The sequence below is a fragment of the Theobroma cacao genome, chromosome 1 (genome assembly GCF_000208745.1).
Source record: "Theobroma cacao cultivar B97-61/B2 chromosome 1, Criollo_cocoa_genome_V2, whole genome shotgun sequence".
Classification (NCBI taxonomy): Eukaryota; Viridiplantae; Streptophyta; class Magnoliopsida; order Malvales; family Malvaceae; genus Theobroma; species Theobroma cacao.
Genome location: NC_030850.1, coordinates 4,515,932 through 4,541,557, shown reverse-complemented (window position 1 = coordinate 4,541,557; position 25,626 = coordinate 4,515,932). Strand labels below are relative to the sequence as shown.

The 25,626-nt window shown below is 34.1% G+C and overlaps 3 protein-coding genes and 1 non-coding gene across 4 annotated transcripts; 2 read left to right on the top strand and 2 right to left on the bottom strand.

The window, feature by feature from the left end:
- On the top strand, nt 1,940-2,012 carry TRNAA-CGC. The gene has a single exon. It is a non-coding gene; the product is annotated as a tRNA-Ala (tRNA).
- On the top strand, nt 8,909-13,837 carry LOC18611451 (AP2-like ethylene-responsive transcription factor AIL6). Its single transcript, XM_018114290.1, has 9 exons — nt 8,909-9,723; nt 10,075-10,654; nt 10,832-10,914; nt 12,151-12,159; nt 12,273-12,361; nt 12,491-12,564; nt 12,661-12,711; nt 12,840-12,916; nt 13,062-13,837. Exons 1-9 carry the CDS (start codon nt 9,573-9,575, stop codon nt 13,508-13,510), a joined length of 1,563 nt encoding a protein of 520 aa, XP_017969779.1. The 5' UTR covers nt 8,909-9,572; the 3' UTR covers nt 13,511-13,837.
- Nucleotides 14,248-15,619, bottom strand: LOC18611450. The gene has a single exon (XM_007047705.2). It carries the CDS (start codon nt 15,063-15,065, stop codon nt 14,415-14,417), a length of 651 nt encoding a protein of 216 aa, XP_007047767.2. The 5' UTR covers nt 15,066-15,619; the 3' UTR covers nt 14,248-14,414.
- LOC18611449 (receptor-like cytosolic serine/threonine-protein kinase RBK1) lies at nt 15,724-20,090 on the bottom strand. Its single transcript, XM_007047704.2, has 8 exons — nt 19,696-20,090; nt 19,034-19,477; nt 17,397-17,654; nt 17,062-17,216; nt 16,885-16,964; nt 16,644-16,779; nt 16,397-16,546; nt 15,724-16,292 (listed from the first exon to the last, which is right to left on the bottom strand). Exons 1-8 carry the CDS (start codon nt 19,706-19,708, stop codon nt 16,134-16,136), a joined length of 1,395 nt encoding a protein of 464 aa, XP_007047766.2. The 5' UTR covers nt 19,709-20,090; the 3' UTR covers nt 15,724-16,133.

The window sequence follows — 25,626 nt, the reverse complement described above, 5'->3', positions numbered from 1 at the left end:
AAATTTTTTAAATTATTTTAAAAAATATAAATAAACCCTTAATTTTTTTATTATATTCAATCAAATCGATATATGTTTATTTTGAATTAAATAAATCTTTATGACTAATGGTTAATTAATTGTCATTAAGTTAACATGAAGAGTAAGAGAATATCATTAAGTTATTAATATGTAAATATGCTAACCAATTTTTTTAAGATGTCCCAGTGTATCACAAAGAGCCGGATTATTCACTGTATGAGGTCAATAACTATAAGTTAATGGCATTTCTTTGTTCAAGACCCAAAAACGTTTGAGACGTATGTTGGTAAGAGAACTATAAAGGGGTGAGAAATTGATATACCTCATTTTGCAATCCAACTAATTAACAATTGTCTTCAAAGGCATAATTGATTTGTCCAAGAGGGTTCGGACAGGTTTGATTTTGGTTGAGCTGATTCTAGAGGAGAATATCTGATCAAATATTGTATCTTCCTCTGTTTTCCCTTAGAATTTTTATTAAAGGATCTCTATCTTGATATATCTCCTGTACATTTTTTTATCAGTAGAACTTTACCTCTTCTTTCTTGACTTCGTAGTCTGTTTTTAAATTTCCTTTCACGCATCGTTTACAGTTGCAATTGATGTCCTATGAATAATGTCCAGATACATATGCAAAATGGAAAATAGGTTTTCCTTACTTGTCAAAGCTTTGAATGAGGATTTCTTCTCCACAGAATGCCATTTGCATGCAAATATGCAGAGCTTGATCTATTTTTTTGTCTTGACCCTTTCTCCATCCCATTCTGCCTTCAATCTTTGACTTTTGAATATTTTTTAGGCTTGCTTGGTCAGGTCTTCTTTGTTTCATTTGAAAAGAATGGAACAACAGGGAACAAGGCAAAGCCTCGATTTTCCTAATTACGCTGCCATATTTCGACCGATGGCAGATGATATCCAAGGAAGCAATTTCCATTAGGACTCTGTTAGAATTTAGGGTCTAAGTTATGACTTATGAATGCATTTAGCTCATTGATGACGATGAAATACTTTATCCTGGGTTTGTTCTGTTCCTACTAGTATTTTAATTTTTGTTTTGTTTGGTTGCTTTTATGTTTCTTTGGAGTAGTTTTCATGCTTTCCTTTAGTTATATCAATCTTTTTATCATAAAAATTTTCATTAAATTATAATAAAAACCATAGACATCTATGTGCACAAACAAGGACAGATTTAAGATTAAACTATTGGAGAGTAAAAATTTTAAAAAAAATTAACATATTCATTTATATAAAAAGTTTACGTTAAAAAGTATATATATAACATACTTTTTGTAATTTATTAAAATTAAACACCATGTTCTTTCATGTCAAAAAATTCATCAATAATTGAGTCTATATTAAACTTTTTGATAGTCTTTCTTTTAATATAAATAACCATGCAATCAATAAGAAAACCATATTCCATTTTATTCTTAAGCTTGTTTTTTATGATGATCATAATTAAAAATGACTTCTCACTTGTTGCAATTGAACGGTTTTTTTTTTTTAACTTTTATCAATTAAATGTAATTTACTTTTGGTAGTTTTTATTACATAGTTTGTCTTATCTTAGGTTATGTCATCATTGTCTTGACCTTTTAGATTTATAGGTCACACTTTTATGAGCCACTTAATTAGTGCTTATTAGGTATTAGTGGATTTGTCTTTAAAATATTGATATATTCTCATAAATGATTGATTAGTATAAGCCTATAACATTTGTTTCATTTTGACAATATTGAAAAAAAAATGAGGGCCACTGATTTTTGAAAAAAATACAAATAAAAAATTAAAATTTTCAACGGTGGCGGCAAGCACCCCACGCACAAACAGAAAATCCCTTACACTTTTGGAGGAAGAAACATCTTACATACAATCCAACCATATTTAATAAGTATAACAAAAAACCTCAGTAACCCGTGGGGGTGTAGCTCATATGGTAGAGCGCTCGCTTCGCATGCGAGAGGCACGGGGTTCGATTCCCCGCACCTCCACAGTCACATACCATTTTGCAATAGTTCCTAAATTTGGGAACTCTCACGCAAGCCCAACGAACTCGTTTGAATGAGTATTTTAGAGCTGGGCCAACCTTTTGGAAAGATGCATTGCAATTAAAGCTAATATTGAGCGACCAATTCAATTTCAGCCTTGTTAGGTTTCTAAGATGAACTGGCCCTGTTCAGGAAATGGCTACATTCTTTTTTTCCCGTCTTCCATAGTTAAGAGAGGATTTCTGGAAAGAAAAAGAGGAAAGAGAACAAATAGTTGGAGAGGATTTCAAGTTGGAGTCTAGATTTTTATTTATTCTTTTGGAAATTAAAAAAAAAAAGAGTTTGTAAATAAATTATGCATCAACCATTAAACTAAATATTTAGATACATTTAAATTTAGTCTAAATTTGGTTTTAAATTTAATGCAATTCTCCTAAAAGAAGTATTATAAGTTTCAACGTTCAAATCTGAAATCAAACTAGTGTAACTATTCAACAAAGCTAAGTCTAACCCCAGCATAATAATCAATATTAAAATCAAACTTAAGATGCAAACTGTTTGATGTACAGGGTACACATTCCTGATACAATGCAACAGGCAGGGTCAATGGTAAAAAAAACTTTTATTTAAAATTCAATGAAAACTTGAGATCAACGTATGTGCTGTGTGAAATGGTTCCAACTTGCTTTGGATACTTAACAAGGAAAGTGAAAAAAAAAAAGGAATGTGAATTCAAGTAGATCCACCGTTACAGCTTAGTTACAGCTCGATTGTCTTCTTCTTACCATTAAAAATTTTGAACATTTATTAATAGGATTTTACAAAAAAAAAGCAAGGTTAAAACATTGAAGACATGATTATGATAATATTGTCGGCACAGAGAATGCACGTGCGACGCCGAAATCATCGACAAAAATATTTGAATTAAAAGATGCTGCGCACGTGCTTTTCAGTCAAAGGTCAAAAGTAGTGATTACACCAGTCTTTGGACCTTATAGAATAAAGATTTAGTTAGTATCGATATCATGGTTAGAAACATGGGAAAAAAATATAGGAAAAAAAAACCCTCCCAAAGAAGAAGCCAAGATAAGAACGATGATTAGGATCCCTTCCATGGAATCTAAGCCCTTCATCATCATCATTTGAGTTTTTCTAAGTACTACTACATATGATATTGTAGGACCATCTTACATATAATAGCTCGTACCATCACAAATGATAATCACATGCATTATGCATGGCTAATTTAAATTAGATGGCTGTGATACTCATACTATACGCATAACTCTATGTCATCTATGCATTTTTTTATGTATTTATAATTTAAATGCATTGATTAATTTATCTTATTATTTTTAAAGACGCTTGAATGATTAAAAATTTAAGTATATCAATAAATTTTGGATAGAAATTATGTAGCTCAAAATATTATGTGTATTGAAAGAAATTTACATATTATATTTAATAGTGTATCAATCAAGAGATATTTTTATTTTAGTGTTCAATTTTATATGACTTATGTTATGAATTCATCTAGATCAATATTTAAGACCTAAATATGAATAAATATATATATATATTATTTTTCATTTTTAGTGATTCATTACATTACATTAGGTTTGATTCCTCTTTTATTCACTCGTATTTCATCCATTTCTTTTAAAATTGTTTTATCCCAATTACTAATAATGAGTGTAAACAAGTTACACTGGATACTGGAATATACCTCTAATCATTTTATATGTATACATGAAAATAGTTTGAAGAGTGTTGTGATATAGCATATATAATAATTATTTAATTATTTTTAGATAACAGTTGTAAATAATCATAGACATGATTTATGATTAATAATGGGAATATACATAACTTGTAACTTGTGTAACTATTATTATAGCAATATAAATGCACATGCACGTGTGGAGAAGATGATAATAATCATATCGAGTCATGCCAAGATGGAGATCATGGAAGCATGTTACTATCCAAAAAAAGGCATCATTGATTGCCACGTATATGCCACGTGTCTAATAATTGATGGCTGAAGTGGACGATATACAGGAGGATTTTTTTAACGTTTATTTAGATAAAAATCTATGTTTTTATACGAGGGAGAGAAATAATTAAAATTGATATTAAAATATGTATTTATACATTCCATTTGTATGGGTTTAGCCATTACCACGTCTGATGTCACATGCCGTTAAAGGATGCATGAGCAAAAGTCAGCAAAAGATGCAACTTGGTGCAATCCAAAGATAAGATTTTGATCCCAAAGCCTAAAGCCATTCGAAAACAATTGGATGGTTTGATGATTAGATCAATCCGACGATGAAACTAATTGTTTTTTTTTTAAATAATAAAATTCTGATCATGATAAAAGGATGTGATGTGACTCAATCATACTTCTCTTTTCCTGTTGTCTCCCTATTGAAAATAATTCATCTTTTCACCTACATATGCTTTCTGGTACTCTCTCATCATATTCAATATGGTCTTGGTTTATCTTTTTTGTCAAGTTATTGCCAGGTTAAAAGAAAAGAATATACCCATTTCAAAGTCTAGAGATTTACAACATCGGTTGCAATAGGGGAAGTAAGTCACACCTAATTTAATATTGCAATTATGGTTACAATTATAAAGTCGGGTAACCTTTACAATTGAAAGTAAGCTTACGGTAATTGGGATATTTGAGTGTAAATCTTAGTTTATTTGGTATTACGTTTGTGATCATTTTGAACCATTATGTGTAACTTTACTTATCATGTCAACCAAAAAAAAAGAAAGAAAAAATTACTTATCATGTCAACAAGATCTTTTATTTTATTGTTTAATTATTTTATGTTCAATTGGATGTTTAATTTACACAAACTATATCTTTTAATTAATTATTTAGATGAAAAAAATAAAATTTTTACATAAAATTTATTGGTTAGGTTAAACTTGTTCTTCTATGCAAATAATGGATTAAAATTTTCATGTTTTGTGATATATACTTAAATTTGGATTAAAAGGAGTAAATAAAAGTAGAAGAAATTATCAAAGGAAGAGAAAGAGAGGATATCCATAAACAACCAAGTGTCCCTATCAAAGAAGTGCAACAGGAGGCCACGTCCCATGCAAAATCAGCTGGGGCCCATGGCCAAAACCAAACAAGAGAAAAAAAAAGGCGTGGAGACGAACCTACTTCGGCTGGCTTGCGTAGCGTAGCTGCTGCTGCTACGGCCTGCTGGCCACCGAAGTTTTCAGCAAATGCTTCTGCCCTACGTGTCTCTACAAGTATAATAAAATAATAGTATGTAGTCATCTTTCTTTCCCTTCCAATCTGCTCTGCATATTCGTTTCACTGTTGCGAATGAATGATCAGTCCAAAATTTCAATTGAGATTCAGATCGTTTCAGAGTCCCAACATTAATTATCCACACCCTGTCAGATTGACAAAGGAAGGAAATTACAAAGGAAACCAATTATTGTAGTTGCAATCCACATTCAAGTTTGTTAGATAACTTGGTTAAAAAAAAAAAAGGAATTGTAGAATGGGGTGCAAGGAAAATATTTCTGTTGTGATTTTTAAAATCAAGCATGAATAAATTAGTGAAAGAGTACAACTTTTATGATTCAACTCAAGAGGTGGATCAAATTTTTTGATTAATTATGAACATAATATTTGTCACATAATGTCAATATTATGGATCTTGTATTAAAATATATATATTTTAAATTTATAAATAAAATATATATTTTTAATATGTATTTTTTTTACTTGAAAATGTAAAATTGTGATATAAAACTTATAAATTAATGATACAATATATTCAAACATTTGAAAGGCTCGATTTAGTGATTATATTGTTGCCCTTCCTTGAGAAAATTAAGATTTAAATTAACTTTAAATTTTCTTGGCTTTTGAATTTCTTTCGTATGTACCAAAAGATAAACTTGAAGTTGAGAATTTCAATTCAACTCAAACCAACTCAACTAGAACGCATCTCTCTCTCTCTCTCTATATATATATATTATGAGGAGAAGTTTTATTTTTCTCCTTTTCATACAATTCTCCATGTGAGGATGATGTAAATGTTACACATCAATGTGATCAAAGTGCAAGTAGCAAGGGTAACATATACTTGCGAGTGTCAAAAGGGAAGTGCTACTCATTCCTATACATCAATTTTATAGTATAAAAAAATGAAGATAAAATACTTAATGCCTGAGAAGACTTAAGCATCAGTGGTATTACAGTCTAGCCATTTACAAGTTTAGGCAGTATTTTTGCCGGTCTACAAGCAGTAGTATGGACGAGGGTTATTCCCTGCAGGGACACGAAAATACATAATTAAAACTTGGGGTTATGGGGGTTCATCTTTATACGCATTTCCTGCCAAAAATCGCTTGCCTTAATTGCCGGATTTGCTTCGATTTCACTGTGAGGGAAGGAAGGAAAGAAAGCTTGAGCAGAAGCCCTGGTGATCGGGGCTCATTGTTTCCCGGTTTTCTCGCTTTCGGGTCTCGCACTTCATTGGTTTCCTCCAAACCCAAAAAACCCCGGGAAAACATTTGTTTTTTACCTACCTATACTATTCCTTTGACCGAATCTCAGGTAACTCTAGTGTGTTTTCTGTCTCTATTCCCTCCCATTTACTTTTCCTTTTCTTTTTTCGGCTTTTTTTATATGAACCCTGTTTAACTTTGTCTTTGATCCCTTCTTTCTCTTTCTCTTTGTACATATTCAATCTTTTTTTCTTTTTCGTCTTGCTGGGTATTTCATTAATATTCTTGTTTACTTTGCCAATTGGGGACGTAAAAAAGTTTGCCAAAGGTCATAGTTTTGGGCGCGCTGAGGCACGAGAGACAACTTTTCCAATCAAAAGCTTCCGAGTGGACAAAAAGCTTTAGATCAATTACATAAACAAATTTCTCCGCAGCATGGGTCGTCGCAATTCTGCAAATTGCTGCTTCTTCTTTTCAAACTAAAAATATATACAAAGGGTTCCAACTGTTAGACAATTGGTTAGGAATCAAGTTACTGATATCATATTTGTATTTCCCTCTCAAAGTAAAACCTAAGGTCAAAATTCTCAAACTTAATTAATCATTTTAATTATTATATTATATAATTTAAATAAAATTTATATATATATATATATATTGACGTTAAATAACAATTTTATAATTCACTTTTGCAAACACAAACTGCTTTTCTTTTTCTTTTTCCCTCCATCTAATAGAAACAAATCACCTGATAAATAGTGAAAGTGCATTGAACTCAGTTGTTCACATTTCAGACTGCAGGTACAGATTCAAACAGGCAACACTTATTTAATGCAACTTCACCAGGAGTACTATATGGTATATTTCCGATCCAATAATAAATGCAACTTCGTTTCAGCCATATCAAAACGCAGATAGTACAACTTCTATATTAAACAACACTACTTGTTTTTATTTTTTGGTATTTTACAAATTACAACTAAACAATAGTTTGAAAATTTATATTTAAATAAATTGTGGTTTTTTTTTTGTTCATTTAGGTATTACAAGCATTGGGTTTATTTTTTGTAATTAGTCACATTTTCTTATATTTGATATTAGATTAGAAGAGAATTTGAGTTTGCTTGTTTGTTTTAGGTATGATGTGATTATTACCATTCAATCAATTTTCTCCAATCATAGAAGCCATAATTGAGATTCATTATCTATTAGGTGCATTTTACTTCCTATAATTTTAGATAATTTTGGAATTTTGTCTAACTAGATCAAGGCACCATATAGAATATGTTATTTTTAAACTAAAACAAAATATACTATTATCGTATCCAATATTAATGTTTATAAAAATCATTAATAATATTTTAAAAATAATAAATTTGAATATCAAAATATCACCTTATCAATCGAATCGACCAAAACAAGAAAGGTTAAATTATGAAATTAGTTATTATACTCTATCAAAGTGGTAGATTTTGTTCTTCTACAATAATTTGTAAAAATTGAGCTCTACATTGTTTAAAATTGACAATATCAATTCAATTATTAACGATATTAATTTTTTTATTATTTATACTAATATGAAATTTTTTTATTGATGTTGCAATAAATATGATAATGTGACTTTTTTTTTTATCTATTTCACAACAAATTTTTCACATTTTTAAATTATAAAGCACCAAAATTCAATTCTTTTGTATCTCAAAGCATTCTTTCCCTAAATCATTGAAAGCTATTAATATTTTTATCTCTCTTTTTTTCAATCCTATTTAAAATCATTAGCCCATATTAAATAATTTCATGTCTACAGTTATAAAGTTTATATTAATGCCTAATCACGTTATATCAATACTATTATTATATCATTCATGAAATATTACATTATCATTATCATGTCATCAAATTTAATGTCATATCAATCCATACAAATATCATATTATTATAGATAATAGAAAATTTTCAACATATTGGATTAAGATTATTAATTTTAAAAAATTTAGAAACTTAATTTTTATAAATTATTATATAAAAACTAAATTTATTATTTTAATAGGATATAGACACTAATTGTAAATTTGACAAAAGAAAATTACCGGGTGAGATATACTAAAACTATTTATTTTAAACTTGTTATAATATAAGAAAGTTATCCAAAACCCGGGCTTGTGACATGGATAGGAATCCGGAGAGAAACAAAAAACCGGGTTGTCCGGATCCAATTCATAACCGACCACTTCGAAACAGCCAATGGTAGTAAAAGGTTGGAAAGCTGCATGTAGGACAAGTGTGTAAAATCGAGAAGAAAAATAAACAAAGGTCATTTGAGTAAAACTGTTAAAACAAAAGTTATAGCAAAGATTATAATGTATATAAAAAACGAAAAGAACCCTAGCAAATTCTCTTCAATTTCCACCAGCCCGGATCTTTCGCGACGTTGTTTCAGACAGTCTTTCTTCACCGCGCAGAGCTAAAAGTCACCCTCCACAGCCCCCTCTTCCCCATTTTCTTATTATTTTCAACTCTTTAATTTTTTTTTTTACTCTCAAACAAAACTTTCTCTCTCTTTGAAAGTGGCCTCTCTGGTTTTACGCCGGTTGGCAGCTGAAACCGCTCAAAGCGCTCTTTCTCTCTCTCTCTCTTCTTTCTCTCCCTTTAAAACCCCAATACCAACGCTTTCTCTTTTCCTTTCCTCTCTCGCTTAGCAAAACAAAACAAGCAGTTTTCTCTTTTTGCTTTTTCTTTCTTAAATTCGAAAACTTAGCTTCTTCAAAGAAACCCCAGATGAGTTTGCGTGCATTTAAGCTCTTTTAAGTTTTTTAAAAAATTGTTCTTCTTTCTAAGCTTCGTGATTATCGTAGTTGTTTTTCTCAATGGAGCAGTTTTAAGTAACGGTTAAGGTAAAAATATCATCGGTTTTATTTTATTTTTTTTGGTATGGTTTGAGGTTAAAAAGTTTCTGAGCTAATTTTTGTTTGTTTCCTGAAGAAATAGTTTTGGGTTTTAGTGTCATTTTTAGAGAAAGGAAAAAGTTATTGAAGGTTATAGAGTTATAGTATATATACATAAGAATATTAAATGGCTCCAGCGAGTAACTGGCTCTCATTTTCACTATCTCCGATGGAGATGTTGAGGTCATCATCTGAGCCTCAGTTTGTGTCATATGAAGGATCCTCTGCGGCTGCTGTGTCCTCTCCTCATTACTTGATCGATAACTTCTATGCTAATGGTAAACCTTTTTCTTCTTTCTGTTCTCTTTGTTTTTTCTTCTTTTCATAAACTTCTGTTGCCAAGAAAATATGGGAGAACCCAACGATTTTTTAAGTCCCATCTTTCTTTGTAGGCGGTTAAAATGAAATAATTTTACAAAATATGGTGTAGTTTAAAGTTTGAGCTAATTTTCCAGCTGGTTACTGAATTAAACCGACTTGAAAAGCTCACTGTAGTGATATATACAAAAATAACCCCATTTTTTTTTCTGTTTAAGTTTGATAGCTAAGAAAAAACTCATGGATTGGAAGAAAGAAAGAAATACTGAATCGACTCGTTTATGTGCATGTACTTTTTTATTATTTTGAAGGCTGGACAAATCCAAAACATCAAGTGTTCTTTACGGAAGGAGAGGAGAACCAATGCAAAGAAGCTCATCCTCCAGCCATGACTGATGAATCTCCCATTCTCACAAGCTTCCACCAACAAGCACCGAAGCTTGAAGACTTCCTTGGAGATTCCTCATCGATTGTTCGATATTCAGATAGCCAAACCGAAACCCAAGACTCATCTTTGACCCAAATCTATGATCACAGCGGTTCTGCTTACTTCAATGAGCACCAAGATCTCAAGGCAATTACTGGGTTTCAAGCGTTTTCGACGAACTCGGGATCCGAAGTTGATGACTCGGCCTCAATGGGTCGGACTCAGTTGACAGCTGTTGAGTTTCCTGGTCACTCCATTGAGTCGACTGGTACCGAGTTGGGTTTCACCAACTGTCCGACTGCCGGTGCTTTGTCACTCGGGGTTAATCAAAGTTGCGAAAATAATAATAATAACAATACTAATGATAATAATAATAAGGCCATTGTTTCGGTTGACTCAGATTGCTCAAAGAAGATCGCTGATACTTTCGGTCAGCGAACTTCAATTTACAGAGGTGTCACCAGGTTAACATCCCATCAATCCATCTTCATTTTCCTTTCATTTTTCTAGCTTTATTGATTTTTATTGGTTACTTAGTTAATTAAAGCAATATCTGTAAACTTGAAATATGGAGGTTTTTTATTTTATGCTTATTGGTTATGACTCATTTTTTTGTTGGCTACTTGGCTTGGCCAATGCAGACACAGATGGACGGGTAGATATGAAGCGCATCTATGGGATAACAGCTGTAGGAGAGAGGGTCAAGCCAGAAAAGGGCGTCAAGGTCCTCTATTTTTTTCTCTTTCTCTTTCTCTTTCTCTTTCTCAAATTATTCTAAACTAAGGCAAAAAAATATATTCAGAAATGCAAATATGTAGAGGAAGGGAAGATAGAAAGATAGATACACTGTGACACTGAAAAGAAGCTTGCATGCATTCAAAGGTGCATTAATAAGGGGTTCAGTGGGAATAGGGGGGAGGGGGCATTTGTCATCAGTCTTTTATGATGATTGAAACACTGATGTTATATATATGTACAAATGGTACATCCTTTTGCTGCAAAACTCTTTCTTTCTTTTTATCCCATTGGTTTTTTTTTTTTTAAATCTGATTGATTTGATCAGATGTGCCGCCATTTTGTTCATTGTTTTTCTTTCTCTTCTCTCTCTCTCTCACACTCAGACACCTGGGGCCTGTTTCACTCTGCTAAGGGGGTTTGTTTGACACGACCCACACCCACCACTGTCTCAGACATTATTTACACTTGAATGAAAGTCTGAACTCTGAAACAGTCTGATATCTACTGAGTTGGCTTTTGCTTTTGCTTTTGCTATCAAGCCAAACAGACAGCCCACCGCAGAGTCTGAGAGAGAGGGTCTAGGTTTGACCAAAGCACCCATTTGAATTTTTTTTTTAAATTTAAAGATAAAAAGTATGTGTGCCCGCCCACTATTATTGCCTGCAAATTTTGTTTTGAAAGATTATTGCCTAAACTTGTTGATAGTGTTGCTCGTGAAGTCTGGTAATGTGGGCTTTGTTCTGATTCACACTCAAAGCTAGCACTCCAGCAAGCGTAATCTGTACTTTAAAATTTCAATTAAATTAAAAACACTTGTAAAGCAGTATTATTTTATAAAGTAGGTGATATTTGCTTAGAGTTTCCCCCTAATAGTCAATGTACAATGTGGGTTTTTTTTAGATTGATTAGCTCAATTAAAGGGCAAGGCAATTTTACTGTGCAAGATTGAAGAATTTTTAAAGTTTTATCATCACGTTTTTATTGGTTTCAATACCAAAAGAATTCTATTCCTTTAACCACCTCACCATACCAACTAAAAGCACATGGTTCTTCGTGTTATTTTTGGCGTTATATTGCTTATAGAAATGATTCCTAGTGGAAAATTTTGACCAGCACATTTACCTGATATGATACTGACATCCTTGCTTTACTTTTTGCACGCAATGTGGGATCGTTCGTTGATGTCTCGCTGCCATTCAATGTTCAAATTGTGTTTCTACAGTATACTTGGGTAAGAAACTCCTGCAATATATTATTTTGTAGTTTTATTAAGAAGTTTAATTTTGCGATTTCGTATTTGCCAAATAAATTTATAGACTAAAAATATGTCTTGTGATTTGCCAGGTGGCTATGATAAGGAAGAAAAAGCAGCTAGGGCTTACGATTTGGCAGCTCTAAAGTACTGGGGTCCCACGGCAACCACCAACTTCCCGGTATTATATATGCACAGTTCTTGTATTTTAAACTAATCAATATACTGGTCCTCTTGTTCCTGCATGACATTTTACGCGCCCTTGCTAGAGCATGAACTTGTTAACTGATCCATGTTTTGCTTGCTTTAGATTTCAAATTATACGAAAGAGTTAGAGGAGATGAAACATGTGACCAAGCAAGAGTTTATTGCATCCTTACGGAGGTAATACTTTGTGACCATAATAAATTGGGCTTCCTGTATTTTTTATTTCAGCTGCAGTAGGTTAATGTTTCGTTCTGTCAAATTGATATTTGATAGGAAGAGTAGCGGATTTTCAAGGGGAGCATCAATTTACAGAGGTGTCACAAGGTTAGAACATTTTGTTTTAGAGTTTGAATTATTCACTATCCGAAATAAATCTTTATGATGTGTTTATTTATGTGACATAATTATCTGGCGAATGACCGAAGCTTGAGTTTATTACCATAATTTTGCAGGCATCATCAACAGGGGCGATGGCAAGCAAGGATAGGCCGCGTTGCTGGAAATAAGGACTTATACCTAGGAACTTTTGGTAAGGGCTGCAGGAATGCTGATGAACAGGCTCACCCACTTGACAACTTTTGATTGTAGAATTAAGTTATTGTATTGTACAAAGTAGAATAGTAGATAAGATTCTTGTTGGCAACTGTGAATAATCATCTTGTGTATGGTGACAGCTACCGAAGAGGAGGCAGCTGAGGCCTATGATATTGCGGCCATAAAGTTTAGGGGTGTGAATGCAGTTACCAACTTTGAGATGAACCGGTATGATGTTGAAGCCATTGCCAAGAGTTCTCTTCCCATTGGTGGGGCAGCCAAGCGCCTAAAGCTTTCACTTGAATCGGAGCAAAAACCAATAGTAAACCATGAGCAACAACCCCAGTGCAGCTCCAACAGCAACAATATAAGTTTTGCTCCCATGCAGCCAATTTCTGCTATTCCCTGCGGAATCCCTTTTGACACTGCAGCGGCGGCAGCATTTTATCAGCAGAATCTCTACCACCAGCTTCAGGCTGCCAACATAGGCATTTCTGATCCACCTGGCTCTTCCTCAGCAATGGCAACCCAATTGAATGTAATGCAGCAGCCAGCTGAGTTCTTCTTATGGCCTCACCAGACTTACTAAAATGACCAAGAACTTTTAACAACCAGGAATAGTTGCAATTTCAGCTAACAAGTCGTAGTAAAAGGCGCCATGCTCCCAGCTGACCCCATATCTGACCATCACCACCTGATCTACCTCTTAACCTTGGCAAGCGTAGGATTAAGGTAAGGGGTTTTTGTTTTTGGAGGCTAAAGGTTCTAGTTTGAAAAATTAGGAAAGCTGGATTTTGTAAGTATCTTGTCTTCAGATGTTAAAAGATGAGACGCATGTTGAAAAAAATGGGCAACATCCGATCCTTTTTCTTGCGAAAAGTTTTTGAATGCTCTCCAAGTTTAATTTGCGCCCCCATCATTAGCTCTTCTGTCCCCACATTTTCACCGTTCTCTTCTCATCTAAGAAAAGCATGAGCTTTTTATAATAATCTTAATGGCAGACCAACCATCTATATTAACTGTTTCCTAGTCTTTCTTTTCTCCCGAATATAATTCAAAGATCAACGACGGGACATTAACTGTGTTGGCCTGGGCTTTTCTTTACCCGTTTGTTTGTACTCAAAGAAAAATACAAGTGTCACATCAAACACGGAAGGAAAATATCTACGTGCATGAAAAAAGGCAACGACTGGTAATGTGTTGCTTTCATCATTTAAACTCAATGTCCCGTCTAATGTGTCACATCAATCAAAGTTTATGGAAACCGTGACTAATGCTTTAGTGTTGTACATTTTAATATTTTAAAGTTCGTAAATGAAAAAACTATATTACACAAAAATAGTTTTATTTCGAATTTCAATGGCTTCTTTACAGTAATAACAATTGTTATCCTACAAAATTTCCCATGTACTTGTAGACTCACACACGTACAGAAAAATCTGAGTCGTACTTTTTAGTTTTTTTACACAACAAAAAGGTTGAGGAGTCATAACTCATGACAAACTCAACCGTTCCAAGCTCTGACGAGCCACGCTAGATCCACGCTCCATATTAAGCGCCTCCTCGAAAGCCTTCTTAGCTTCTTCCCTCATCCCTTTTAACTCATAACATTCACCCAACAAACAAAACGCCCTCGTTTTGACCCCACTCTCTTCTTCACTCACCCGAATCGCCTCCTCCAAATCCGTAACAGCCGAATCAACTCGCCTTCTCTTATTAACCGCCAACTTCAACTCCGCCCTCCTCACCATCGCCTCCACGCGCTCTCTTTCCGCGAGTGACTTCGAGCGCGGCGAAGTCAGCGCCAAATCTAGCGATCGGAGGGCGGATCCCTTGTGGCCCAACAAGTCGAGAGCTAGGGATTTGAGAACGTGAGGGGTTGGGTCTTGAGGGGAAAGAGAGAGTGCCTTTTCGATTTCGGATATGGCGCTTTTGGCTAGGGTTTGGGATTGGTCTTTGTGAGGATTGGATTTGGCTCGAGACAGCAAGTGGGTGGCTCGGGTGAGATGGCGTTGGGTTTGGGTGGTGGCTCGATGGTCGATTCGGTGCTTGGTTAGGGCTTGTTTGGGAAAGTGTCGAATCGCGAAGAAAATCGCGAGTGTTAATGTCAAAATCGCCACCTGGAGAAAAACCTCAGTTGCCATTTCTGATTTCCCTCTCCCTGTCCCTTCCCTTGCTCCGTCAGGAATAGGTCTTTTAGGTTTCTGCTGTTCATTAATTTGGGCCGTTTGTTGGGCCTAAAGGGTCCAAATTTAATGGAGTGGTAAGGTATTTAAGGTAACTATATTAGGAAACTGGACCTGATTAATTAAACTTAGGTTTGGTATGAGGATGATTATCTAAACTTCGGTGTAGCATAGTAAGGACAAAAATTGGAGGACCACGAGAAATGAGAAGTCTGAAAAGAAATGGTTAAACAAGATGAAAAGCTGCTGAAGTTGCGTATTTTCCAAACTTTCTGCCCCTTTGAATTTGACTATATGGACCCTTGGTCTGTGCTGCTTGTTCATCAATTTCTTTGACTTCAAAAAAAAAAAAAGCCAAATCAAAAGTATTCTCATATGGGACATTACTTTCGTTCCACACACTTATAAAAAAAATAAAATCATCATTCGATACTAATATCTATATGCAGGAAGTTAGTTGTAAGACTACTGCTTGAATTTAAAATCGTCCAACTTTCTTTATTTAGACGAATGTAGGTTCAATGAAGAAAGGGTTTTGTTTAAACGAGGCTATGAAGCTTTGAGATAATTCTTTCCTGTGATTGTTACCTTAGTGCCAATCTGATCTGAATTCTCATAGTATTCACGGATAAGGTTGCTGCAACAACTTTATACACGCTATGTGTTACATTTACAGATGAGTTTTATGAGAAGCTGAGTTTTTTTTTTTTTTAACAAAGGATTTTCTTGCGTATGTAAATTTCAGTACAATGGCCCCATGGCATCCGGTTTCTATCGAAACCCATTTTCTTCAGAACCATAGCACTTTTATCAATGGCTGTGAACTATAATGCCTGTTTTCCCAATGTTCTCCGCAGGTGTAAGGCAAGGCAATTAACCTTTTTCTAAGGAAATCGTAGGAAGCTGAAAGCCTGAAGAACGACTAGCCAAACCCTTCAGGGCCAGAGGCATACTATTTTTCCAACTTTCACACAGACAACTAACAAAAAGCGGCGGCGGCGGCGGCAGCAGCAGCAGCACGCTGCATTACTCCATCACTAGCTGCATGTGACGGTTTAGGTCATCAAGGTAGCTGGTGCGAGTATAATCTTGCAAGTCACAACCGTCTACAATTACAGCTTTCCCTCGACAAGACTTCTGCTGACACTCTACAGGACCACCTTCATTCTTAAGCAACTCTACAACCTGTAAATCCCCAAAGAATTCGGGGTTTATAGCATGAATTTGGAGGAATTGTTAGGATTAGACAAGGAAAAAAAAAAGGAGATGTTTTCGAGATTGTTTCATACCCTTATCATGCTTGGGCGCATGGTGGCTAAGTGGTTAATGCACATGGAAGCTGTTAACAGGGCACGTTTCATTTCAGCTGGATCATAATTATCCTCTAGCCGAGGATCTACCAATTCCTTTACTTTATTTAACTCCAGAAGTGGCTTTGCCTGTATATGAAACAGAAAATAAGTTTATATCCTTCTGGAGGATATAAAATGTTGAAATGCTTTTGCTGATTTGATGATTTTGGTAAAGAAAATGCACCCAAATCACAAGGCTTTGTCTGGATGAATCAACTGCACGGCGACCTGTTAACAGCTCCAGTAATAAAACTCCAAATGCGAATACATCAGTCTTTTCATCAACAATTCCATGCATAAAATACTCTGGAGCTAAATACCTGGAGTCAATTTTCATAAACATTAGCCCCAATATGGCAAATATTTTTGGACTTTATGAAATGACCAATGCTAATGACAAGAAGGCAAAAAGCTGCATGCCTAACCCGAATGTTCCTTCAATGGGATGGACGACATGGTGAGGCCAATTCTCGGGGAGCCACTTTGCCAGACCAAAATCTGAAATCTACAGTGAGTAGAAGAACTTAGAAGGTTGGTGTCATTCAACCAAATAGTATAGCATTAACAGAGAAAAGATATACATATCAGTGCATTGAAAATACCTGAGCTTCATAATCTTGGGTGAGCAATATGTTAGAAGCTTTGATGTCTCTGTGTATAATGCGCCTCTGGCAGTCGTGATGGAGATATTTCAATCCGTCTGCTACCCCAACAGCCACCTTAAACCTTGTCTTCCAATCTAGACTTTCAGGTGAGCCTGCAGTGCAGAACATGTCCTCGTTAGTCCATTGGATATGTAATGGTTGATCTAAAAGTATATTTAACAGGCTAAAATAGAATGACCGCAGCCATTTAGAATTAATTCTTCGCTTGTTTTCCCCTGTTCCTGATAAAATTGATTGTGTGATGAATAGGAATAGAGAAATAGGCACAGTACCAAAAAGCACAGAAGCAAGGCTGCCATGAGGGGAAAACTGAAGGACTAAGTGCATGCCCCCATCAATGCTGAATCCGATTAAGTGAGCTGCATTTGGGTGATTTATGTGAGCAATAATCCCAAGCTCTGACAAGAAATCACTGGCTCTGTCCTCTTGTTCCTTGTCATTCTTGGTAAGCTTCTTCACCGCTACAATTTGACCATCAGATAAGTGCCCTTTGTATACTTCTGCATGGCCCCCTCTTCCCAGCAAATTCTCTACCAAATTTTGATACATATTCAAAATCGTACTCAAAAGATACAGAAAACCCAACTCAGTAAACGGTCAACTTCATGTCCCCGTGATCAAAGGGAACCATTAAGTCATCAAATTTGTATGGATGTTACGCTGCTAACTGCAGGGGTCAACCTGGCCAGTTCCCACATCTTTTTCATTCAACCCCCCATCTTAACTTTCATTTAGTCAAAAATAACTTCTCTTTAAACCCATAAGTTGGTTTCAATTGTAGGCAAGTTTGACCGTCTGGCTGCCGATGTATTTCTTTCTTTCTTTCTAAGATGTAGTTGATATAACTTATAATCAAATATATATGAAACTCGGGAAGAAAATTAGGCCTAACCCTGAGAAACCCTTAACCCTTTTACTAAAGATAAATATATACACGATATTGAAACTTATCCAACTTTAAAAAGCTTATTTAATCTATCTAAACTTATAAAAATTGACTTTTTTTTAATTTAAAAATTATTATAAATTTTTATAAAAATAATAATTTTAAAATTAAATTAAAATTATTTGATAATTTTTTTATAAGTTTTTTTTCATAAATTATAATTTTTATTAAAATTATCATAAAATGTATTTTTTAAAAATAATATTATAATTATTTTTAACAAATAAAGATATTTTAAAAATAAAATAAAATAATTTTTTTTATATTTTTAAAAAAAGTTAAAAAAATATTATTCTTTGGAGCTCTTTTTAAAATTTATTTTTTTTTAAAAAAAATATTTTTTAAAAAATTTATCAAAAGACCATGTTTGATCTTATTTTTATTTTTAAAATATAAATAAATTAAAAAAAAACTAAACCAAACATGTAATAAAAAAACACAAAAAAGCCACAACCTGTCTAAACAATATTCGCTAAAGCAGCAAAGGCCCTTCAGCTGGGAAATTCAATAGTTTCCATAATTTTTCATGTGGAGTAAAATCCGTATATGATTATATGAAACTGGTAAGACAAGAAACATCACTTCATACTTTTTCTGACTAGTTTAGTAGTAAATGCAATAATGAGAAAAGACAAGACCTTGTTTCTGACTTAACTCAACAAAACATTAAGTGGCGGCTACATAAATCTCTTTAAACACAAGTCAAGCCCACTTCAGTTCAGTCTTCTATCTGCCAAACAAATACTGATTGACATTAATCCAAAACTTTTTTTTTTTCCCAATATGATGTCTCCTATNCCCCCCCAAAAAAAAAAAAAATTCAAAAGCGGAAGGACCAGACAAACATATCAAAAAACAGAGAGGAAAATAAGGATTGAAAACATCAAAACTTAAAATTTGAAGAGCAAAATTGAATTAGCTGGGAGAAAGCAAAAGGAATAAGGTTAAATATAATTTGGTTACCAGGACTGAAATTATCAGTTGCAGCAGCAAGCTCTGAGTAACAAAAATTCTTCCATGATGGTTTAGGCACGGGTAGGCAGTCAATATCAACCTCTTCCTCAGAGCCCTGAAGTTTTGCCAATTTCCTCCTCAAGTTCTTCCTGGAAATCTCATAACTTGTCAGCAAAGGAATAACAGAGAACCTTCTGACCGATTTCTTCTTAATGCTTTCAATTATATTCTTCCATTGCAAACCAGAAGAATCTCGGCTCCCTTTCTGGAAAACACGCTTCTTTGGAGAATACGAGCTAGAATTGCTGCTGCAGCTGCTGGTATCAGAGTCTGATCCCAGAACAGGGATTTCCAAAACACCCCTTGGCGATGGCTGATCATTTAGTGATTTACTTCTCATCACCCCTGTTTTCGATTCCTTTTCTGGGTTCTCTTCTGTCTCTCTTCCTGTCTCTGCATAAGCAAAACAAAAAGTTATACTAACAATTTAACCAATCAATAAAAAGCCTTCAGAGACACAAAGGTAACAGAAAGCAAAATCCTATCTTTTATATCAAAAAACCAGTACAACCCCACTTCATGGAAACATTTAAAGTGTCCAAAAACAACAACAATAACAAGAAAACATAAAATAAATTCCAAAACGGAAATATGAAGCCTGAAATATACACCTTCCACAGCCATTATCCACGGCTTTTCAACTACTCGAAAAATGAAGAAAACTTTGGGTATTTTCAATCCAAATTCCTCTTCAACATGGAGCCTGAAAAGTTCTTGGACAATCAACAAGCATGAAAATCCCCAAAAAAGAAAAAAAAAAACTCAACTAAAGTTACATGTTCATGTTATGAGGAGGAATTCCAATCCCAATCTTAGAGAAGATTGGTTTGCAACCAAAGAATTTTAGATAGGGAGAGTGGTTTTAAGAAACGGTATATCTTTGGGAGTTGGTTATTCTTAGAAGCATCAAAGCAAAGCTAAAAACCAGTTTGAGAATGATTTGGAATCTCTCCTATATTTATACAAACTTTTCTTTCCTCCCCCCATGTTTTTCTTTTTCTTTTTCTTTTTCACTCTTTTTAATGTCATTCAAAAATACTAATATACTACCATTTATTTATTTAAGTTGATGCAGAGGCAGATGTCTGTCTGATGCCATCCAGACCGTTGGTTTTCAGCGCTCGAGATTTCTGCCGCAACTGACGCTTGTAAGAGGAGGGAAAAGAACTTAACGACCCCCGACCGACGGTTAGTAAATTTGTACACTTCTTGGAGGGTAATTTGGGCATTATGAAGGACTGTCCTTTTATGTGGTGGGAATTTTATTTTTGTATTATTAAAAAGTACATTATTTTATTTCAATAATATATTTTTCTTAAAAAATATATTTTAATTTTAGTGGAGGGGCTGGACCTTGGATGGCTCCCATGCCCGTACGATACCCGATGAAAAGAAAGCTCCAAGGGCGGGAAGGATTAAGTTAGATTAATTAATTAATTAAAAGTTAAAGAGTAAGAACAAAATTGGGGATATTAACAGGGACGTTTTTGTTGCTAATTAGATTTTGAGGGTCAAAGTCTACCTTTTTAATGGGTTTTCGTATAAGAAATGTAATTTGAAATTTCTTCAAGAAAAGTTTGGAGCATGGAATTTTTTTATGCTAGTGAGAGTACATATTTCTAAATAAAAATATTTAAATAACTAGCAAATAAAAAGCTAATAATAAGAATTTAATATTATGACCAATTTGAGTTTGATTCAAATGATTAAGGCTAAATATTCGAACAAAAATTTCGGATATCTTTCTCCATCAATTTATGGCAACAACTTCCCTAAAAATAAAAAGGGTTTTCCTTTTTCTTTACCGCTAAGTAAAGATTTTCATAGCAAATAATAGTAGACTAGGTCGAGCATGCAAATAATTTAAATGAAAATCAAGCACTACCATGCATGATCTCAATATTAGTATTAATTATTAAGACACTTGAATTTGGCTCGGTAATAGATCGTTAATTAATAATTAATTCCAATTGATTTTCTCTTAGATTAGAAAATATAGTATAGCAAAGATTATTGGGTTATTGGGACCTGGTACCTAACTTGTGTTTAATTATATCTACCACTTCAAATTTTGAAATGTGGATAACTTTGATGGGATAGGGAGATGCCATGTCTTATTCATTGGGCAACCATTGCACTTGAAATAATATATATTAAACAAAAGTTGTACCTTGAAGGAATTTACAACTATTATCATTTACTATTGTAGCAAATGAGAGAAATGCAGCATAATTGGTTTGCCTGCGATTCCAATGCATACTCTCTTTCTCTTTTTTGGTTCTGACCCGACATGGTTGAATCATTTGCACGTACCTTGAATAATTCGGACTTCAAAACACATGGTATGTTCCCCTCCTCTCAATTTTGCTATTTAGTAATGTTCATTATTACCCCAAATGAAGATTTTTAACTGAATAATTTGCGCATGCAATGAGGAAGAAATCGACAGCATGAAATAATCTACAATCATGTTTATTTTCCTTTCAGGTCTATCTTTTGGGGTGTAATGAATATGAAAACATTGATGAAAGATTGCATTTTCCTTGTTCATGGCCACCCAAAAACTGTCAATAAACGACAGTCAATTGGCTTTAGATGACCCGCTTGAAAGTAGAGCAGCTTTGGGAAAATGATTAGATCAGTCATCTTGTTTTTGTGTTGTAATTTAGCATGAGTAATTAATAAAGAGGGGGCTGGTGAGAGGGCCTAATATATCCCAAAGTAAAAATCCATCACAATCAAACCGAATTTGAGAACTTGATTTACCATAACGAACTTACTAATTAGAAACCCCAAACTCTAGATTTTTGCTATTCCCAACTCTACTGTGGAGCACAACGAAAATAAGTCATGCCTCATGGAAACTCTGGTCAAATTGTTTTTAGACTAAATGATACATTGGTGGGATGGATTGAGATTGCAAGGGGTCATCTCCCATTAGCTAGGGGGAGTCACTATCACAAGCATGAGAAAAAGGTGTTAAAAGATGTTGAGTGGAGAGAGTCATAGTTAAGTGGGTGAACTAAACCCCGTTAACATGACCTTTGGGGGAAAAATTTTGTAACATCTTTACATAATCCAAATCCTCATAACCCCACCAACCTCACCAATGACCAATGTCATTTCAGGTAGGGAAAGTGCGTTTAACTGAATTCACTGACGTTCTTTTTAAAACTTTTGGACTATAAAAAAGGTCAAAAGGAAACACAAAAGAGAGATACTCCAAACCCGAGAATCAAGGTGAGACTCGATCCTTCCAGGTCAGAAACTATCAGGGCCAGTTGCTGATGCAAGCAAGAGTTTACTTATTTTTGAATAAGGGGACCCTTCTGTAAACTTACGTAAACAAAAACCTTCAGCAGAACAGGACCTTGTGTAATTCCTTTTTTTTAGTGCAAATTTCATTGTCTAAGTTTCTGACTTGGATTTGATACTAAAGTTCAAGGTGGGACAACAACCCTGAAAGGAGATATGGGATTGAATATAGAGAGTGGGGAAGGATACATATGCGGGTTAGTTGAGGAATGCTGAAATGGTGAAGGTGCATAAGGGCTTCGGTTTGCTCCAACTGATGGATGCGCCTGAATATCAGTGTAGTTTAATTATTATATAACACCCAAAAATTAAGGAAAATTAGTTTACTGGCATTGAGCAAACCCAAGACATCACACATCACGCCATTCAATTCAAACAATTGATAAATCTTTCATGGATAAGTGGAGCAAGTGTTTTAAATAAGAGGGCTAATTGAACCAATCCAACTGTCAGGGAATGGTTCCTGGACATGGAATTCTATAGCCAGATTTTTTGAGCCTGGCATATCCAAGCAAGAATGCTAATCAGTTGAGGTCAACAAATCTTAGAGAAGGGAATGGCCTACCCAGAGTTGTGTTTTAATTAGATTGTTCAATAGAAGAAACTTAACCATTTCATAATTAGGGGTCAAAATAAACATTCGACTCCGGATGATTGTGTCGGTGTTTTTGGGGCAACCAGAACCACTTATATTGTATATTCTTCATGCAACTTAAACCAAAGTCATAACAGCTTGCAATTTGCAAAACTAACAAAGAATAATAGGGGTGGTCAGAGTTAGTTTAAGAGTTACAAAGCCAAGGAAAAGGAGTAAATAACAAGTTTTATATACGGTGGAGATAAAGAAGGGCTATCAAAATGGGCTAAAAGAACTCGATGTTCAAAATGGCAAGTTTCTTAGATGCAAATTTCCCTACCTAAAAGCCCTGCTTTCAATTAGAAAAATCCAGAGGATAGATCAAACATAAACTACAAAGAAAAGGAAAAATAAAGAAAGAAGCTAAGAAAGGGAGAGGAGAGTAGTCTTCCATTAAGCAATTGATTGGAATTAAATTTTTGATGATTGCAGGGGCAGTAAAGTTGTGTGGAGATGCTTACAAATTAAGTTGGCTGGATCTCAGTGATCCTGAAAACTAGCAAGTAGTAGCACCTTGCTCACATGTTTAAAAGCTTGTAAGAAGCAATTATGGGACAATGACTTTGTTTAACCTATTGGATAGTGTGATTCTGAAGACTTTCTAACGAGGTACTCCCAGAAAAGCAATACCAATAGAATTTATACTTGTTCCATCAATTTCATATCTGAAGAACATGCAATTCGATCACATTCTTGAAATTACTTGCAAGTAATCTATGTTCTACAATCCTGAATATAGGTTGCTTGCCACCTTGACTCATCCCTTTTATATAAATTCCAAGAGTAAAGATGACTTTTCATTTTCCCCTTTCCCTGTGGTTCTAATATACAATTGTTACTTGGAAACAGTGCATTTTCCATGCATAAAGCCAATTGTTTCCTTTGTATCAACATGTTAACGGGAGATCATTACCAGGATTCTTTATTTGAGTCCAAAGAACATAACATCGAAAAGCAAGTTTTGGATATGTAAAAGTGACACAAGATTTGTCATCTAAAAGATGAAGTTACACAAAGGCTCGCTGATGGTTTCCTGAGAAAGGAGGCAACAGATAGAGTTCGGAAAAGAGATATGATACAAGAAAAGCAAAAGGAGTAAGAGCAATTGCTTGAAGTCTTGGAAGAATAGCCTTTGGTAGCTAATAGAACAAACAGTTTAAACTAGCCAAAAATAGAAAGGCAGATAATACTCCGATCATGCACGACAAATTGCTATTCAACTTTGTTATAGTAGACTATTTATAAATGATATGAAGATGATAATAACAAAATTATAAATATTTATTTTTTATGAATAATCGACAATTGGATTATCGGACAATTTAGTATTTCTCCTCATTTTGTAATGGGCCACATGTCCCTGACAAGAAGGGGTTGGGATAAGGGGCTACATCTCCTAGATCCTGGTAGAGTGAAAAACAATTCTTTCCAGGCTTTTGTTTCAATAAGGTCGCCTCCCAAGATGAGGCTGGGAGAGGATTGCAGCTCAAGTGACCTTCTGCTACTATTATTTGGGCGTTGGTCAAATCTTTCATTATTCTAAAATGAGGTAAGGCTCATGTGAGGCCGGCACCTGTCCAAAAGGACAATGAAGGGGTTTTTTTGAGTTTTTTTTTTATTATTTTTGGATGAATTTTTGAGGGCTAACATGGTTAGGAATGGCAATAAAGTATTTACACGGATGTTATAAGTATTTATAAGGTTGAGTTAGGATATTTAAAAAAATAAAAGAGTTTGAAAGGGAAAGAGGCGTGAGGAGAGATAAATTTTGGGGGTTGATTTGGCTAAATGCTACAATTTGGTTTTTGTAGCATGTTATGAATGCTCTGAGTTAATGTTTCTACTATTTGTGTAAATTTCATTGATTAGTTAATTATCTCCAAGAGTTTTTTTATAATTAATTGATCTTGATTTGCTATCTGACTTTTGCTTTCTTTTGATTAATTAATTAATATTCTTTATCTTTTTTAATTTTGTTCTCTATTATTGCTTTAAATAGTGCGTTTGCTTTATTTTTTAGTAGATTACATTGGAGATTTTTCAAGAACAAATTATTTCAATTTGGCTACCTCCCCAATATTCATGATGCAAATTTATGAATTGTTTTCTAATTTTTTTTCTCATTTTTACTGATTTTTTAACTTGGAAATTCTACCAATATCTAGAATTAGATACGATCATCAAAATTGGGAGAATTAAAGATGTCATTTTTTTTAAAAAAAGGAAACATTGTTTTTTGTCTAAATTCAATATTCTTTGTTACTTTACTGTTAATTTCCTGTACAAAATTATATGGAGAAATTGTGTTGTAGTGACCAATGCATCAGCATGATATAAATGATTTTCCAAGCAACATTGATAAGTTAAGAGCCGCAGCAAAGCGTGGAGGTATGATACAAGTCATGGGCAAAGCAAAAGTAGCCATAGGACATGAGGACAAAGCTCCACACATTTGGGTTGTTGTTAGATGTACAAGGTAGTCCTAAAAACAGAATATAACTTGGGATGGATTCAATAGCGTAGACGTTCAAACAAGTGAAGTATTAAATAGTCGAATGATTAATGAACAATCTCTTGTATGAGATGTCTT